General features: G+C 59.5%; 1 protein-coding gene across 5 annotated transcripts in view; it reads right to left on the bottom strand.

Moving 5' to 3' along the window:
- Positions 1-18,787, bottom strand: part of MACROD1 (mono-ADP ribosylhydrolase 1) — a 154,038-nt gene that overhangs the window by 70,602 nt on the left and 64,649 nt on the right. The window contains exon 4 of one of the 5 annotated variants that reach the window (XM_086384411.1): positions 6,722-6,836. The exons of the other annotated variants lie outside the window; for them this stretch is intronic. Within the exon in view, the coding sequence (XP_086240537.1) occupies positions 6,757-6,836 (80 nt within the window). The 3' untranslated portion in view covers positions 6,722-6,756. Of the gene's footprint in view, positions 1-6,721; positions 6,837-18,787 lie in introns of those variants that run through there. 5 annotated transcript variants of the gene reach the window in all.

Genomic DNA, 18,787 nt, shown 5'->3' with positions numbered 1-18,787 from the left:
ATCACTGAACCAGGCTCTCCTTAAGGGAGGGCCCACACCTTCCTGTGTGTCCAGATAGTCCATGGACTGTAGCCCGCTAGGCTCCTCTGTCCATGGAATTTTCCAGGCAAGAATACTGGAGTGGGTTGCCATTTCCTACTGCAGGGGATCTTCCCGACCGAGGGACCCAACCCGCATCTCTCGAGTGTCCTGCGTTGGCAGGGGGGTCGTTCACCACTAGCGCCACCTGGGAAGCCCTCTGGATAGTCAGACCCCCCTTTTCCCGGGAGCCAGACCCCATTAGTCAGCCCTGTGGGCCTCTGAGTTGCTTCCCTGGTGGCCCTCATTCACAGCGAGCAGATTATCAGATCTCCACGTTCCTGGAGCTTGGGGACTGGGAAAGGCTCTGAGTGCCCCTGTCATCTCTGACCTGAGCACGTTCTTTCCATCTGGGAGTCTCCTGCTTGGTCGAGGAGATGCCACTCTGGGCCCAGGAGGGTTGTTCCCTCCTGACTTCCCCAGAGCTGAAAAGGGAGGTCAGGGATCCAAGACCCTACCCCGTCACCTGCAGGACTGGAGGGTGTGGGGACCGGGGCATGTCAGCCTCAAGGAGGCTGGTCTCTGCTATGGCCCCTGGGCCTCTCCTACTCAGAGAAGATAGGCGACATGGCTGACCCTGCAGGTGGCTTATGAGGACTCTCCCCAGGAAGCCTCGGCCCCATCTAGACAGGCTGGGACCCACTTGGCTCTCCGGATGACCCCTCATCACCCCAACTGGATAGAACTTCCCTGCCTGCGAGAGCCCCTTCTAGGTCTGAACCACTCCCCGGTTCAGTTAAGTTGGGGTTTTAAGCCCCCAACTTAAAAAACAAAACAAAACAAAACAAATAAAGCCCCCAACTTTATTTATTTATTTAAATTTTTGGCTGAACTGGGCCTTCACTGCTGCATTCGAGCTTTCTCTAGTTGCGGTGATCGGGGGCTACTCTCCAGTTGCCGTGTGCGGGCTTCTCATTGCGGTGGCTTCTCTTGTTGCAGAGCACGGGCTCTAGGGAGCATGGGCTCAGGAGTTGTGGCACACGGGCTTAGTTGCCCCGTGGCACGTGGAATCTTCCTGGACCAGCGATTGAACCTGTGTCTCCTGCATTGGCAGGGGGATTCTCAGCCACTGGACCACTAGGGAAGTCCTTCCTTGTTTTTAAAAGAGCACCTTTTTTTGGGCCACACTGCATGGCATGTGGTATCCTAGTTCGAAGACCAGGGATTGAACCCATGCTCCCTGCAGTGGAAGTGAGGAGTTTTAACCACTGGACTGGCCAGGGAAGTCCCAAGCCTGGCACTTTAAACACATAACTTCTTTGGATCCTTATCACAATCCACTGTTATTCCCATTTTACAGATGGGGAAATTGAGGCTCAGAGAGGCTAAGTAACTTGTTCAAAGCCACCCAGCTGGTAGGTGGCAGAGCCGCATACCGGTGGCTCAAACCAAGGCTCAGGCAGAGGCGGACAGATTACCTGGCCCTGCTGACCCTGCCCTCGGTGGCTGGATTCTTGTCTTGCTCCCTCATCATTTGAAGTGATAATGTACACTTTTCCTGAGGAGGTGGAGGGAGACCCTGAACCTGGCCGTGGGTGGACAGAAGCTGGAGGCAACCGCCAGGGGGCCCACTCCACATTGTTCTCACTCTTTTCTGCTGCCTCCTCACTGGTCCCTGCCCCCCCATCACTACGGAACCATAGGCATCTCTCTAAAACCCAGTCTTACCTGCCAGTCGCCTGCCTGGCCCTGGGGTCCTGGTGACCCAGTGATCTTCCCAGCTCTCCCCACCCCACCTCCCTCACCCCTTCCCCTGCCTTTGCTCAGCTGAGCTGTGCCCCATGCTCCCCACCCCCCTTCATATCACCCTGCAGGTTTCTCCTTCCCAAGCAAGGCCCTCTGACCCCTCATCAGGCACCCCCCTGAGGAACCTCCTGGGTCAGAGACCCCCTTCACTGCACCCTGGTTCAGCAGCCCTGAGCGCAGGACAGGTCTGGAGGCTCCCGGGTGCCCGGAGCAGCCTCGTGCTGATCCCTGATCTGTGACCAGTGCCCAGAGCAGTGCCTGGCATGTCACAGGCCCTCCTTATCTTCTGGATGAATGAATAAATGTCCTCTGTGCAGGCACTTATGATCTAGAGATGGCCAACTTTGATGTCACTGCCTTAAGCCCTCAGTTCAGCGTCAGCTCACTTAATCCTCACACCATCCTTATGTGGTGGACACTATTATCCCCATTTTCCAGAGGAGGAAACTGAGGCACGGGGGGTAGGTGAAATCATCCAAGGTCATGCGGCTTGGAAAACATGGGCCCTCCCTGTCTGTCTTCAGGAGCTGGAGGTCTGCTCCCAGCAAACCCTGGGATGACTTGGCTAGTTTAGGGCACCAGAGCGGACGGTGTGACAGCTGCCCCCTCGGTGAGAGGGGGCAGGAGCAGGGGGCAGTGCAGCCAGGATGGAACAAATACCTACTGATCACTCACTCCCCTTTAGCAGCCAGACTGGCTCCGGTGGAGGGGTGGAGAGAGATTTGATAAAAGGACAGAGAGTTTAGATTTAGCAAATAAAAACACCAGATGATCAATTAAATTTCAATTTCAGAGAAATAACCAATAACTTTTGTAGTATTAAGTACACCCGAGGTGATATTTGGGGCTTATTTATACCAAAAAAAAAAAGTATTGGTTGTTTGTCTGAAAAGACACATTTAAGTCTACAGCCATACCACTCTGAATGTGCCCAGTCTCATCTGAAGTATTAACACACATTTAAGTGGGTTCCGATGGAGAAGGAAATGGCAACCCACTACAGTATTCTTGCCTGGAGGATCCCGTGGGCAGGGGAGCCTGGTGGGCTGCTGTCCGTGGGGTCGCACAGAGTTGGACACGACTGAAGTGACTTAGCATGCATGCATGCAAGTGGGTTCCTATATTTTATCTGCCAGCCCTACAAAGAAGAGACAGAAAGGACCCCAGGGGGTTAGAGCCAGGCTGTAATATGAGATTACAGAGCACTTTACAGATGGGGAAACTGAGGTCCAGAGCAGGCAGGGCCTTGTTATTGAGAAAGCTAAGAGAGGACCCAGGCTCTGGACCTAAGAGAGCCCTCATGCTCTGTGGGTTGCTCCAGGAAGCCAGGCCAGTGATCACAAGCCCAGCATCCCCCAGTCGTATCCCTACAGCTGGACAGAACTCCCCCGTGCGCTCTGCTAGGTGCCTGCTGCAAGCCACAAACCACAAACCAGCCAGAGGGTCTCCTCTCTAACCTCCCCTCCAACACCCTTCCCCTTCTCCTACTCCCGCCCACACTCATCTCCCCGGCTTGGGGCTAAGACTCCCTCGCGTGGAAGGGATGTGCATGGAGTGAATTTTCACAGCTGGGTTATCACCTCCTAAAAATAGGGCCAAGTGATGGATGGGAGCTGTCACCAGGCCCTCCAGCCGTGGGGAGCCGGGATGGGAGTGAGGGAGGGGGATGGGGCCTGGCGAGGGGTCCACAGACCCCAGCCAGTGCCCTCGACCCTGGGGTGACTCCCCAGCCCCAAGTGGGTTTCAGCCCCTTCTCACTGCTGGGAGGGGAAGCTGCTCTGCGCCTGAGATCTTCAGAGCTGAGCTTGAGCCTCCAGGAGGAGCCAGCTGGATAGGCACTGACCACGCCAGGCCAAGTGACTCACCTGCCCAACAGGTGCCCCACCAGGAAGCCGGAAGGGTCCGCCTCAGGTGGGACTGGGGCTGTGCCTGGGGGAGGGGTGTCTGGGAATCAAGGACCCTGTGACAAGGCCACCCTGCCCCTTCCCCCTCCAGCCATGCCCCTTTCTTGATTTTGTCTTTAAGCTTTTCTTGGCTTTTTAAACACCCATCAGCCTGACCGACCTCAGGAGCCAGGAGCTGATGGGCATTTGTGGGGACATGGCTGGGCTTCAGGCTGCAGATGGGAAGGTGGGGGGCCGTGGGGGCTCCTTGCCCTCAACATGCACGCACGCAGGCTCAGCCCAGACACACCAATGGGCACACACAGCGTGCAAACGCCCTGTGGTCTCTGGAGGCCCTAAAATGTAAGTACAGGTTGATGGGCGGGGGTACCCAGCTGGTGTCACTGCCCATCACCATGTGGTCACCTCGCATTGGGCTGACATTTCTGACAGAGGATCCCACTGCCAGCCTGGGTCTCTGGCCATCTAGAAGCCTAGAAAGGCTGCTACCTGGACACTTGGGCCAAGGGCCTCCCACGGCAATGGGTGGGCTTCAAGAGACCATTCTGGCCTCAGTCAGGGTCCCAGGGGCCCTCCCCACACCCCAGGCCTTGGCTCTGTGAATAGCCTGCCCCTTTAAGAGTCCTGCCCTTGGTCCACATATAAGAACAGAGCATACACCCCGCCCCCACATCTTGCATGTTTAGGACACCACCCTGCACTTCCTCCCTGGGGTCCAGCCCCATGCCCAGCCCAGAGAAACTGGAAGAACAGGCCGTGTCCCTTGCTCAGAAGGACCCTGCCCCCACCCCTAGGGAGATCTGCACAGGTGGGAGGTGGGAGACCCCTGCCCGGCGACTTCTCTATGCAGAAGCCCCCACCCAGTCCGGTTCCTTGTCCCTCCACCGCTGATGCTCTCGGGGTCGGGAGGCAGCCTCGGAGTTAGGATATTAAATGCAGCTGCGCCGAAACATGGCCTCAATCCAATTACACCAAGAAACAAGAGGAGCCGTTTAGGCTAATCTGGTTATTCTGCCCTGGGCTCCCTCGGCAGCCCCAGAGGGATGCCCAGGAGGGGTGGCTGTCTGGGTGGGCAGCTCGTGGCCCTGTACCCCCTGGGGTCCCTCCCATCTCCGGGGCACAGGGGCCATGTGCCTGGCGCGCTCAGCTCCTGCGGCTCCTGCTGGAGGGGAAACCACGGGACTGTGGAAGCTCCTAGCTAGCGGCCCACAGCACCGCAGGAGAGCCTGTCCCCAGCATCCTACAAGTATTTATTGAGTGAGAGGAGCTGGTCTGGGCAGGGGGACCCAGGAGAGAAGGGAGGGAGGTACCGAGCCGGGGAGGCAGGCCAGGGGTAAATACAGGATGAGTGGCAGCGGGGAGCGAGCCCCTCCGAGGAGAAGAGGAGGAGGCGACGTGGGAGGCAGTCCCGCAGAGGGAACAGCAGGAGCCTGGAGCGGGGAGGGTTTGGACCGGTTCCAGGACCTAGAGGAAGCCAGTGTGCCGGAGGGTGGGGAGTGGGGAGGCGGAGACCTGGTGGACCCTGGTAAAGAACTTGGATTTGTTCTAAAAGGAGACCTATGATGGGATTCAGTTTGGGGTGGGGGGCGCGGGGGGAGGGCCCTGCCGCTGTGCAGGGGCAAGGAGAGGCCACCCTGCCCGGGGAAGAGGTGATGCTTAGGGAAGGGTGGGAGCGCAGGGTGGACAGGTGGACCCGAGAGAAGTGGTTGGATCCAGTGACTTCTGAAAGGGCTTGTAGGGGCTGAGGGGGTCCAGGGGAGGCCCCGTGGCCTCTCCCTTCTCTGTTAGTCGCTCAGTCGTGCCCGACTTCTGGGACCTCATGGACTTCAGCCCACCAGGCTCCTCGGGTCCAGGCAAAGATACTGGAGTGGCCTCGCTCTGCTCCCGCCCAAACAGCTGCCCACGTAGTGCTTTAGGGTCCTGGGGGCTCTCCCATCTTAGCTGTATGTGCCCCAGTGCTGGGGCTGTGGGTGCCTCTGGGTCTGCCCTCGGCGAGGTTGTGGTTAAAGGGAGAGACACATCTGGAGGCAGCGCTTACAGGCCGGAAGGGGCAGCTATGAGGGCGCATGCAGGGGGCAGTGGGTGTCAGCCAAGACCTAGGGGATGAGCACGAGTCAGCCAGGGCAGCTGTGGGGAGTCAGGCAGGAGAAGTGTCCCAAGCGGAGGGACCAGCCAGTGCCACAGCTGGGCAGTGGGAGAAATTTCCGCTGCCATGGAACAGAGCAGTCCAGTGACGCTGGGACAGAGATGGAGGGGCCTGGGCTGGGAGATGGGCTGGACAGACAGGCAGAGTTGGCTCCCAGAGGCCCTTTCAGGCCGAAACAAAGCCCAGAGGGGCCGAGATCCCTGGAGGAAAAGGACAGGTGGAGTGGGTGGGCTGGGCACAGGCAGAACCGGGCAGTGGATTCGGGAGCAGAGAACGTGGGGTGGGGTGAGGGGGGGAAGAAGGCACTTCCATCTGGAGGTACAGCCAGGCCTCTCAGGTGGCTCGGTGGTAAAGAATCTGCCTGTCAACGCAGGAGACGCAAGAGTCGATCCCTGGGTGGGGAAGATCCCCTGGAGAAGGAAATGGCAACCCACTCCAGGATTCTTGCCTGTAAAATCCCATGGACAGAGGAGCCTGGCAGGCTGTAGTCCACAGGGTCACAGAGAGTCAGACACGGCTGAGCATGCATGCAGGAGGAGCAGAAAGCCTGGAGGAGCTCTTGGGCCTAAGGAAGGAGCAGTAGGGAGCCAGTGAAAGTTCTTGAGTGAGGGAGTAGTAAGATTAAAGCTTGTCTTTGACCATAAATGAGGGAAGCAGGGATGCATTGTGGGAAGTGCTAAAATGACCTGGGTTCCAACCTCAGCTGTGTTATTTGTTCCTTTGAGACCTTGAGCAAGTTCTTTCCCCTCTCTGGACCTAAGTTTTTCTTCTTTTTTTTTTTTTTTGCTTCTTTATAAAGTTCAAACTCTAAAATATATGTATAATTCACATAAGATAAAAATTCGCCTTTTAAAGTGTAGGATTCAGTGGTTTTTCATGTATTCACAAAGTTGTGCAACCATGGCTTCTATCTAATTCCAGAAGACTTTCATCACCCCAAAAAGAAGCTTCAGGTTTGACATCTGTAAAATGGGGACACAAATAAGCACCGAAGTCAAAGGGAGGTGGTGAGGGCTGAATAGGAGACTGTGTGCTTGACAAGGGAGGGTTACGTTTATGAGGCAGAAAAGGGCCTTTTCCTGGGTCCCATTTCACCTTTCCCTATAGAATTTCTCCCTCCACGCGCCCACTGCACAGACCCAGACTTGCGAAGACAACCAGAACCGAGAGCGGTAAAATAGGAAGCAGGAGAGGGTGTGTGTGGGGGTCCCGGCGGGTCTTAGGGTTGCTTTTCGGCTAGGAGAGCTCCCAGGGCCCTGGTGTGGCCTGGGGTGACAGTGACAGGAGGACTTTCGGAATAGGGAAGTGAAGAGCACTGCGTGGTCATCGCCGGCGGTCACAGCCCGCAGCCCGCAGCCCTCAGGGGAGAACTTAGCAGGGATCTGGACTCTCCAGAAGTCCCCACGCTGACATTATTGGAGTCTGTTTAATGAAGGGACCCTCTGCCATCTTCCTCTGAAAGGCCTACCTACACTTTGTAATTCTTTTAAGATCAGTTACCGTGAGCCAGTTTATCTCAAGTTTATCCCAGCTTCTCGGGCATGCTTGGGGGCATCACAGCACCATGGTCATGGAGCCTGGACCGTTCAGGATGCGGACTGTGTCTGGTGATTGCTCCGGCCCCAAAAAGGCTTCTCCACTTGAACCCAGGAGGTGAGGGGGTGGCTGAAGCCTGCTCCTACAAGCAGGGGGCTGCCCAGCACCCCTGCCCTTGAAGTCCTAAGCTGAGCTGGGCAGGTACGTGCCCCTCCCCATCTGCCTCCTTCCAGAGCATCTAAGAAGCCAGAGAGAGGATGGGTCTATTCTCTCAACTCACAGAGGGGAAGACTAAGGCCACGGGTCCGGGGGCTGCTGGGTGGTGGAGCCGGGGGTTCGGCGGTGGGGGGTTCTGCACTGGACGCCCCAGGCTCTCTCCTGAGTGCTGCTTTCCGCCTGGTGTTTCTAGTAGGCCTTCCATTCAGTCCCCACGGCTGTGTCCACAAGCTGGCCATTTGCAGCTCAGGCAGCTGCCTCCTAGGACAGGATTATAACATAGGAGAGCTCTAGGATCCTGGCTGGGAGTGGGGTCGGGAGGACCACTGCCTGCCTTCTGTGCCCCTAGAATAGCCTGGCTGGCCTGTGGATCAGGAGGCCTGTGCCCAGCTCCCCAAACCCTTCCTTGCTGCCAGGCCCGGAGCGCCCAGGAGTAAGATTTAGGGGAAGCCAGAGAAGACAGGATGGGGGACCTGGAGCAGCTGATGGCTTGGGAGAAGCCAGGCCATGCTCATGCCAGGCTGGGAAGTCCCGCTGGAGGAGGTGACAGTGATGACCAGGAGGGTGGGGCAACTGGGGTCGGGCCAAGGGACTAAAGGTCAAGCTGGGGCCAAGAGCTGGTCTGGGGGCTGAACCAAGGCCGTGGGAGTCAGAGCTCAAGGCTGAAGGGGGTTCAGGGGCCAGGAGCTTAAGACCCCACCCTCTGCATGCAGGCACTAGTTGTCGGGGTGGGGCTGCCAGCCTGGAACCCCAGACCTCTCTCTGCTGCAGACTCTAGGCCCCCCAAAAAGGGACGGTGGAGCGGTGGTGGGGTTCCTCTCTGAGAGGAGTCTGAGGGGAACGCCTGGACCTCAGCTTTCGAGAGTGTTGAGACCCCCTCCCAGGCCGCTTTCCCACAGTGTGGGACCCAGGAGGCCCCAGAATCCAGAGACTGGCCGCGCCCTGCTTGCTCCGGCTGTCACCCTCGTCCGTCCTGTGCTCGCTTCTGTCTCCTTCACCTCTCCTGACCACGAATGAATGTGCTCCTCCCGGGTGCCAAGCACCTGCTCGCTCAGCCTCCCCTGGTGTTTTCTCATTCCATCCCTTTAACAATCCCCCCCAACCCGGGGGGTGGGCATTACTATCCGCATTTCAATGGGGAGGAAAGAGGCCCCAGGAGGTGAAGTGATTCCACAGCAAACTTAAGTTAACAAAGAGCAGAATGTGAACAGAGCCTGCCTGCTGCAGAGCCAGGGCCTCCCAGCCCACTCCCTCCTCTTGATTCGCAACAATTATTATTAAGTTGTATTTCTGTAAGCTGCTGCAAATCATTTGGGACGAGATGGGAATAAATAAATACGTAGGGAAATAATGAGAGGCCGCGGGGGGATGGTGACACCAGGTCAGAGCTGGGAGTGGGAGACTGCACGGACAGGGCTATTTCCGGGCCCATGTGTGTGTGCGTGCATGCGTGTGTGTGTGTGTGTGTGTGTGTATGTGTGTGTGTGTGACTCCTGTGCCAGCCTCAAGGCTGGGTCTCCCAAGGTCAAGGGTAAGTTGGGGCTGACATGCAGCACCCACTGGGGGTGGGGAATGCACGTGCAGGGTTTGGGAGTTTATGGAGCAGCAGTCTGGCTCCTCACCACACTGATCACTTCTCAGAGCCAAGCCCCTGATGCTCCTCTTAGAATGCAAATATGTTGACATATTTAATCCCTCCACCCCTGGGAGCGCACTGGGAGGATTAGCCCAGCACTTGCAAGGGACAGAGCTGAGTCCCCAAGCAAGAGGCCACAGGGCCCTCCAGCCAGACTGGAGCAGAGAGTGGGACTGGCCAATGCTGCTGGGGGAAGCCGAGTCCTGGCCCTCAGATCCCCAGGCTTCTAAAAGAAGGACCTCGGATCCCTGGCGGTGGGTGGTGGGGAACTGGAGGATAAAAGAGACCCCCCCAAGGGGACCCGGTGTCCCCCCGCCTTCAATACCCTGGCCCCAGTTCTGTGTGTGAGGGTGTGGGCAGCCTCAGCGAAGGTCCAGCATTGGCCAGGAGCTGGCGTCTGCACACTCTTCAGGGCAGACCCCCATCGCCCAGGCACGGCTGTGAGGCCATGCGAAGGGTCTCGTTCCAGCCGGAGAAGAAAGGTTCAAGCCTAGTCTTCCTTGGTCCCTTGGGAGGCTGGGACGATGGCATATGAAGCTCATCCCTCACACCCCATGTGCATGTGTGAGTTTGTGCATATGTGAGCAGGTGTGGGTGGGAGGGTGTGTGCACGCTCACTTGCCTTGTGCAATCCTGGGTTACTGCAGCTTCTCCCACCCGTCGGCCTCCCTGGTCCCAGGCAGAGCAATGACTCGGGCTCGGAAGGTGGCATGGCTATTTCTGGGCCTGGATTCCTGCCAGTGGCGGCACATCTGTGTGTGTGTGTGTGTGTGTGTATGTGTGTGTGTGTGTGAGAGAGAGAGAGTTCCAGGGAAGGGTATTGTCTCGGTCCCCTTCTCTGAGCCAGCCCAGCTTCCCTTTGTCCCCCATCTTGGACAGGAGCTGGGAGGCAGTAGAGAAATTGCAGGCGGCGGTTTCTTCACCTCTCTGAGCCTCACTTTCCTTATCTGTAAAATGGGTGGACAGCGCCCACTCGGGAAAGCACCTAAGAGGGTCCCAGTGCATGGCAATGGGGTGAGAATGGCGATGGGGATCAGCCTGGAGGAGCTGTACACGGGGCCCACATGCTCCTTCTGCCAGAGCGCAGCCTTGGCCTCCGCACCCTATGCCACGAGGACCCCAGCATCGCCCCTTACACTGTCGGCATGTCGGTCCAATAAGGTGACGCCCTGGCCCCCATGGGGAGCAAGACCACAAAACTCCTGGGAAGTCAAAGACCCTCCTTGGCTCAGCAAATCCCCCACTCGCAGCCTGGGCACTGCCCTGTGATAGACGGGGTGCTCCGTGCAGGGCTGTGGTTACGGTATGACATCAGCTAATAACAACAGGTCCCATTTTGCAGACAAGGAAACAGATCCCCGGAGGCTCAGCAGCTTGTATGAGATTGCCTAGCCTGGGGTTCCGGCCCAGACAGTCAGGGCCCAGGGAGGAGTGGGGTGCTGGGCAGAACACAGGGCTTGGGGACAGAGGGCAGCTGGGTGGAACATGGAGTGACAGGTGAGGTGCCCAGGGCCATGTCCCCCGATGAGGCAGCTGGTGGGCTCAGCGGGGCCCCTGCCCCAACGGGGGCCCTGGAGGAGGCAGTTCCCATCCAAAGCCCTGTCTGTCCTGTTCAATTTCGAGCTGAAGTGCAAACAAGGCTCAGCACCCAGTGCTCCTGCCCCAAATCGAATTCGGTGCTGTGATTTCCCTGCAGGCGGCGGCCAGCCTTCCGGGGAAGGAGCGCGGGGGAGGCTGGCATGGGGGCCAGGCCCAACCCCAGGGTGGGCGGGCGGGAGCTGGCGGGGACGAGGCCGTTTGTCTGGGGCAGCCGGCTTGGCTGGCCGGGATCTTCCACCCAAATTAAATTTTAACCCGGCTCATAAATCTTCCAAGTCCATCCTCTGCCTCCAGCCAGGTCCACCACAGGCCTCAGCCTGGGCCAGCACAGGGATAGCTTTGTCCGATGCTCCATGTGGCTGCAGGGCAGTAGGGTCTGGCCTGCCCTGGGGAGAGGGGACAGTCGTGCATGGACAGGCCTGGAGGTCCTGCTAGGCACTGGCTGCTGGGGTTGGCCGAGGGCCCTGCCTGGCTGTCACAGGCAGAAGCTTGGAGTCACCAGCTGGGGGCCCTGAAGGCCTGGGCCAGGGACCCAGTGGAGCTGTGGGTGACCCTGCTGTCAGAAGGGTCCTGTTCAGATCACAGCTCCTTCCTGGACAGGAGGTGGGTCTCCTAGCTTCTCTGAGCCTCAGTTTGCTCAGCTGTGCAGTGTCGGGGGAGGTCATAGCATCCCCTGGAGGACGTAGGGGGAATAAGGAAGGATGTAGATGATGCCCTGGGGGCAACAGAGATGGGCTCCTCTGGGGGCCACCGCCAACCTGCGCTGTCAGAGGGGTGGGCTGGGTGCCCCTTCCTGTCCCCATGGCACCTTCGTCCAGCAGACAACGGGTGGCCTTGCGCCCAAACAGGGAGGAGCAGGGGTGGCCGCTGTAGGAGCAACCTGGGAAGACCCCAGGGCCTGCTTGCTCTGGCCCCTCCCTCTGGAGTGCTGGGGGCTGCCCCTGGGGATGCGATGGGAGCCCTAGGACTGGGGCGGGGAGCTCGGTTCCCCTACCCGAAGCCCCCTGTGCAGGGCCAAGGGAAGCTTCGCTTAGTTGTATGTTTGCTGTTTATAGAGGTGTAAGGCATGCCCGCTGAAGTGCCGGCTCAGGGGAATTTCACCTGTGCACACTGCCCCCAGCTTGCAGGACAGATCATTCCTGTGCCACCCCGACCTCCCCTCCACCAGCTTCCTACTCTCAGTGTCAACCTGCCCCTCCCCTCTCTGCCCTTCCCGGGCACCCAGCTGCCCTCAGGATGATGTGCAGACAGACCACCCTCCTCCCCAGGAGGCTTCCCTCAGGTTCTCCCCAAGCCAGCCTTCTCCCCGCTGCTGACTTGGGCTGTGCTCGAGGCGTCATCTTGTACACGGCGGCTCACGTTCAGGGAAGAAAGCGGGGAGAGAAGGAAGGAGGGGGGCTCACCATGCCCGCAGCACAGGTGAGAGCTCCGAGAGGTCTGGGACTCGCTGGATGGACCCCCAGGCGGTGGCTGGCACAGCCGAGGTCAAGGTCAGCGGGACTCTGACTTTGCGCTCCTTTCCTCCCCACCCTGTGGCACCTGCAAGCCGCCCAGGAAACCGTGGGAGGAGGGAGCCTGCCAGCCCTTCCTGACCCAGCAGGGCCAATGCTGTCCCCTCGCCTCCAGGGCAGCCGTACGAGAGGAAAACCAGAGAAGTCTTTTCTACATACATATCCCTTCCCTGGCCCCCAGCATCTTCCTGCTGACAACCCCAGAACACACTGGGCTCTGATACGCACAGGATGCCTGGCTCCCCGCCCTTCACGACCCCTGGGCCCTCGGGCCGCCTCGCTCTGCTGGCCTTTCCCCACACGGCGGCCACCTCCTGGGCGGCTGCCCCCTCATCTACTCCCTCAGACGCTCCTTCGTCTGGCAGCAGAGGCACACAGTTAACATCCCCAGAAGTAAACACCGCGGGGCTATATTTCACCCACACCCAAACGTGGATCACAGACGCACGGACGTGGATGGAGGCTCCCCGTCGAGCGAGGCCAGGGATTTGGAATGAAGGCTCCACGTCGACCGAGGCCGGGGATTTGTGGGTCTGGCAGAAACACACCTGTGTGGCCCGGAAGGAAGCCCAGGCGAGCGGTCCCCCTGCTCTCCTGGGGCCCCCGCCCCACGTCGGTGCCTGGAACTGGGGCCTTCTGGAAGGACCCCGGAACCTAAGGAGGGAGACAAGCTGGCTGCTGGCTGCTGGCCGCTGTGAGAGCAGGCAACTCGGGCACCCTGCTTCCGCTGCTGCCCGGGGAGGGCGTGTGGGGGTGGACAGGGCAGGGGAGCCCCTTCACGGGCTCGCCACCCAGACCCCCTCCTCTTTCACCTGCGCTCCACACCACCCCTGGACTGTAGGTCAGGCCAGCTCCCCGCAACCCAAGCCCCTTGCCCTGGGTATCAAGAGCACCTAGGCCGAGGGAGGGGGCTGGGGGCTGTGGCTCTGCCCATCCAGGCTGTGTTCTCTGGGCACTAGAAGGGGCCAGGTCAAGCTGGGTGCATCCCTCACCCTCACCGTCCCTGTTGGAGCTCTGGGCTAGGAGACTGGCACTCAGGTCCCAGGCTGCTTGCTAGGCACTGTCATGGATACCCCGAGGTGACGTGGTCCAAGGAATGGGCACAGCTGGAGCCAGCGTCCTGCTGGCCTCACGCCCCACAGCCTAGATGTGGACGGCTGGAGGCGGGTGCCTGGCCCAGCGTCTCTGCACCACGGGGTCCATCCACCACTTCCCTGGCGGGCAAGGGCGGGTGATGGCTTAGCCCCGCACCCCCCAGCTTCTGGGGTGAGGGAGAGGCTGGAGAGGCCTGGGTTGTGTCAGGAGGGGAGACCAGGGCTCCTCAGCCGTTTGGAGACCCAGGGAGGACCCTGCCTGAGGTTACCCACTCCGGCATGGCTAGACACACGGGTTCCCACAGTGGCGCTGCTCCCCGGCCACCATCTGCCCTCCCAGCCTCCTCCTCTGGCCCTTCCCATAGACCCTTGGACCCCCATGAGTCTCCTGCTCCTACCCCAGGGCCCTGGGGACTCTGTTACTCAGACCGTGCTTGCAGAAAAAAAGTTGAGCCACCTGGAGACTCCTCCAGGTGAGTCGATTAAAGCCACTGCGTCCCCTGGGGAGAGACCAGGTGGGCACCCTGGGGAGCTGTAACCAGGAGATGAAGGGGCCTCAGCTGCCAGGCAGGGCTGGGGAGGGGCAGCGGGGACTTGGGGGCAGGGAGGCCGGGTCCAGCCTCAGCTCTGTCCCCTCTGAAGCCGGGGGACCTGGGACAGGCGGCTCTGGGAGCCTCAGGTTCCTCACCTGTGAGAGGGAGGCACCACCGTGCTCCTTGTAGGGTGCGCTGTGAAGGTGAGCCCCATTAGAGAAGGCGGGGCACTCCCCTGCTCGCCTCTACTCTCCCCTGCACCTGGCAGCTGTGCCCGAGCACATAAGACAGCCCAGCGCTGCGCTCCCCGTGAGGATCTGTGTTCCACCTCCAAGCCCCCGACCCACCCACCCCGTCCACAGCATCCCTTTCGCAGGCACCCACAGGGTCCATCCTGGTGCCATGCCACATGTGCCAGGACGCCCGTGAGGGGTACTGTGTCCGCCTGGCAGCCCCTGATGGCTCTGCCTTCGTCCCTGTGGCGCCAACATGCACCGCCCTTTCCAGTCTGTCCTCTGGGTTTCGGGTTTTCCATCTACACAGAGCCAGGTGGCCCCTATCAGCCGTGTGGCCCCTGGAAAGTCACTACCCGCTCTGGGTGTCAGCTGTCTTGTCCTCACGGGATCGTTAGGGACAGGAAACGAGTCAGCAGAGAGTGGAAGACTGAACGTGCGTGGCTCACAGGAGGCCCTCGGGAAGTGGAAGTGGCCGTTGTGTGATCACTTGGCGGGGGTTCAGGGTGTGCTGAAGTGGGTGTTCATAAGGCTGTACCGGGGCTGGGGAGACCACACAGGAAGGGGAGGCTCTCTGGCTTGCGACAGTGGAGAGCGTCACGATGAGGGTCCGAGGAGCTTGCTGGTGACCACAGCCTCCCAGACCGGAGCAGGCTGCAGAGGAACCCGGAGGGAGAGCGTGCACAGCCTCACAGAGTCCCGCAGGAGGCAGGCGGGCAATGCTGAAGACCTTTTATGGAGGTCAAGAGCACCCACAGCTTGGGTCAGAAAGAGCAGGGTCCCAGCCTTGACTCTGCTGTGAGACCACTGTAGGTGACCGGCTCTCTAGGGCTGCCTAGGATTTGTGCTAAAAGTCGCTCAGTTGTGTCTGACTTTTTGTGACCCCACGGACTGTAGCCTGCCGGGCTCCTCTGTCCATGGAATTCTCCAGGCAAGAATACTGGAGTGGGTTGCCATTCCCTTCTCCAGGGATCTTCCTGACTCAGGGATCGAACCTGGGTCTTCTGTATTGCAGAGAGATTCTTTACTGTCTGAGCCACCAGGGAAGCCCAAATGGGGAAAATCCGAGGAAAAAAAAGGATCTGGGGTCTTCCCTGGTGGTGCAGTGGCTAAGACTCCACACTCCCAATGCAGGGGGCCTGGGTTCGATCCCTGGTCAGGGAACTAGGCCCCACATGGTGCAACTAGACCCAGCGTAGCCGAAAAAAGAAAGAAAGGATCTCTGGGTTACCCTGGACCTGGGCTGAGGTATCTCACATCTCTGAGCCTCAGTTTCCTCATCTATAAGCTGGAGAAGAAGCCTTCTACCCGGGCGAGTGGGCCTGGGAAAATCAAATCAGACCCAGCAGGTGGGTGGGATGGGCCTGCGGGTCTCCAGTCCTCGCCCGTCCTCAAGAAATGGATCCAAGGGTGTTTTTCCCGACCAGGAGCCTAATAGTCTGCAGTTATTTATCGTTGCGTTTCCTTGTGGGTAGGAAAGCCACAAATAAGTAAATTCAGGCAGCAGGGCACCATTATCGAGCCCAGTGCTTTATTTCCCCATCTCGTCTCCAGCCCGGGCCGGCTGTGGGTCGATAATAATTTACGATGCAGCCCCCGCAGCAGAGGGGAGGTGGCCAAAAAAGCACGTTAGGCTGGAGTCACCCTCCTTGTACCAGCTCTGCACTCACAGGTGGCTATGACAGAGGGGCTGGGGGCTGGGGAGGGAGGCCCCACACATAAGGGAGGGGGCCGAAGGGAGGCGCGTGGGCGCTGGCTGCAGGGGCCTCACTGGAGGAGGGCAGAGGGGAGCAGGCAGCCAAGGTGCTGACCCGGCCCTGCTTGTCCCTGACCTCCGATCGGGCCCACGTTCTGGGGCAGAGGCATCACAAGGCTAGAATGGGACAAGGGGACAGCAATGGGTCTCTCCAAGGAGCGGTTTGGGGTTTGTCTCAGGTGGGACCCCAGGGGAGCAGGGCCTCAGACGGGTCCCGTGCCTGAGATCTCGGGAAAAATCTAGGTGGGGGACATGAATGGGAGAGGGCAGGGGATGGGACGAGCCCAGCGGTGGTCCTGGCCAGAATGTGATCCACGGTGGACGGGGGGCTCCGGAGCAGAAATCGCAGGTGGTGTCTCGCTGCGTCCTGGATGGCCAGTCAGTGGCCTCTGGGGAGAGGGCATGAGTGGCTGGCGGGGCAGCTGGAACCACGGGCGGCCACCCACTCACAGTGCCCGGGGGTCCCCAGCCCGCAGAGCCTCTGCCAGGGTTGACTCTGCTGCAGAAGGAGCAGGGCTGTGATCCGGATTTCATAATTCTCGTCGCTGATTTCATCACATTCTGTGCTATGCCATGTTTGCTGCCGTGACAATCTCATTCTTCCCTCCGGGGACTCGGGGGCGTGAAACTGGGATGTGGGGGGCGTGGCACTGAGTCAAGCGCGTGTCCTGGGGCCAGGCGGGCGCGAGGGGAGTCAGACACAGCGGGCAGCTGCTGTTCTGACTGGACGGGGCTGTGGAAGGGAGTGGGTCTCCCAGGCGGGCAGTCTGGTCAGCGCAGGACGCTGAGGGAAGGGCCTTAGTGAGAGCACCTGTCTCAGGGGTTATGATAATAATAATCGCTGGCTTCTGTGTGTGCCTGGAGTGCCAGGCTGGTCCTTAGGGCATCCTCAGGGTACCATCTTTGATCGTCACCGCCAACCCACGAGGGTGCTTCCCTCGTTACTCCATCTCATAGATATGGAAATGCTCAGAGACCCAAGAAACACAGCTGTTGACACTACACAACTCCGACCTCTGACTCCAGGCTGTTCTTCCTGTGTGTGCTCAGCTGCTGAGTTGTGTCGAGCTACTTTGTAAGCCCGTGGGCTGTAGCCCAGCAGGCTCCTCTGTCCATGGGCTTTTCCAGGCAAGAATACTAGAGTGGGTTGCCATTCCTACTCCACGGGATGTTCCCGATCCGGGGATCGAACCCGTATTTTGCATCTCCTGTGCCCTCCTAGCCCTGCAGTCACATCCCAGTGCCCCAAGGAGGCAGCTGAGGCCCTGGCAGGTCAAGGACTCACCCAAGGTCCTCTAGTCCAGCGACACTTCCCTCGCCCCTCTTCCCTGTGCCCGCTATGGGCATTCCCAGGTGGCCCGTGCCTGCCAGCCCTCACTCTATCCCTCAGTGTGACCCCAGCTGATCAGGGAGAGATCCTAGGCTCCTTTTCCGGCAGGAGCTGAGCAGAAGCCTAATTGGCAAACAACAGACAATTGGCAAACAAGGGGAGAGGTATAACCTGACTGCCCACTCTTAATTAAGGGGCTCCCTCTTTTTTTGGTATTTATCCATTGTTTTATATTTGGCTGTGCTGGGTCTTCATCGCTGCATCCGGGCTCCTCTCTGGTTGCAGCACGAGGGCTTCTCCTCGTGGTGGCTTCTCCCATCGCAGCGCACAAGCTTTAGGCGCATGGGCTTCAGTAGCTGTGGTGCAGGGGCTCAGTGCTGTCGCCTCTCGGGCTCCAGAGGGCCAGCTCAGTAGCCGTAGTGCATGGGCTCAGCTGCCCCACGGCATTTGGGACCTTTCTGGCTCAGTGATTGGACCGGTGTCTCTTGCACTGCAGGCAGATCCTCAACCACTGGACCACCAGGGAAGCCCAAGGGGGCTTCTTCTTGAAGGTCCCAAAAAACCACCCTCCCAAGCCAAGGCCAGAAGCATGCCCTGGTGTGTTCAGAAGGCCAACCTTGGCCCCTGCCTTGTCCCCCATCCACTGGAAAACTGGTTACCCCCCTGCTGGGCCTATTTTAGGGGCAGCAAGGTGGTCCTGGGACTTCCCAAGTGGTGCTAGTGGTAAAGAACCCACCTGCCAATGCAGGAGATTAAAGAGACACAGGTTTGACCCCTGGGTTGGGAAGATTTCCTGTAGGTGGGCATGGCAACCCATGCCAGTATTCTTGCCTGGAGAATCCCATGGACAGAGGAGCCTGGCGGGCTACAGTCCACAGGGTCACAAAGAGTCGGGCACGGCTGAAGCGGCTTAGTACTCACACACAAGGTGGTCCCAGAACAGCGATAGGGCTGCACGCGGCGACCCCTCCTGGCCCTCCTCAGGGGCTGTGTGACCACGGCGGGTGGGGGGTAGCACCCCACATTCTCACGGCCAGCTGTCCAGAGAAGTTCTGAACACAGCCTCCAGGAGGGCCCCAACTTCCACCACTGATGCGTCCCTTGTCTTGTTTTTTCTTTCTGCCTGGCTCTTACAAAAATTAAACACGGATGGTTTCATCTTGGGAAAATTAGCATTCTAGGCAGGGCTAGGGGATGTGATCGGAATGTCAAGGCCAGAGCCACAGAGCAGGAAGGTAAGGGAAGAGATGCCCGTGCCTGGCGGGGGCCCTCGGGTGGGGGCAGAGGGCTTGGACCTGCCCAGGAGGAATGGTGGGGCCTTGCCTGGCCGCCAGGGGGAAGGATGAGGCTGGGCGTGGCTGGGTGGGTGGCTGCATCGGGTCCAGGGCTGGGGAGGCGGAGATGAGGGAGGCTCAGAACAGAGAGTGGGTCTGCCCAGGACCTGCGGCTTCCCGTGGCCCCAGCTCTGG

This window comes from Bos grunniens, chromosome 29 (assembly GCF_055505025.1).
Source record: "Bos grunniens cultivar Pamir isolate PY7600 chromosome 29, Bosgru_T2T1.0, whole genome shotgun sequence".
Lineage (NCBI taxonomy): Eukaryota > Metazoa > Chordata > Mammalia > Artiodactyla > Bovidae > Bos > Bos grunniens.
Note: the sequence above shows the minus strand (reverse complement) of the source record. Positions and strands in the feature narration are given on the sequence as shown.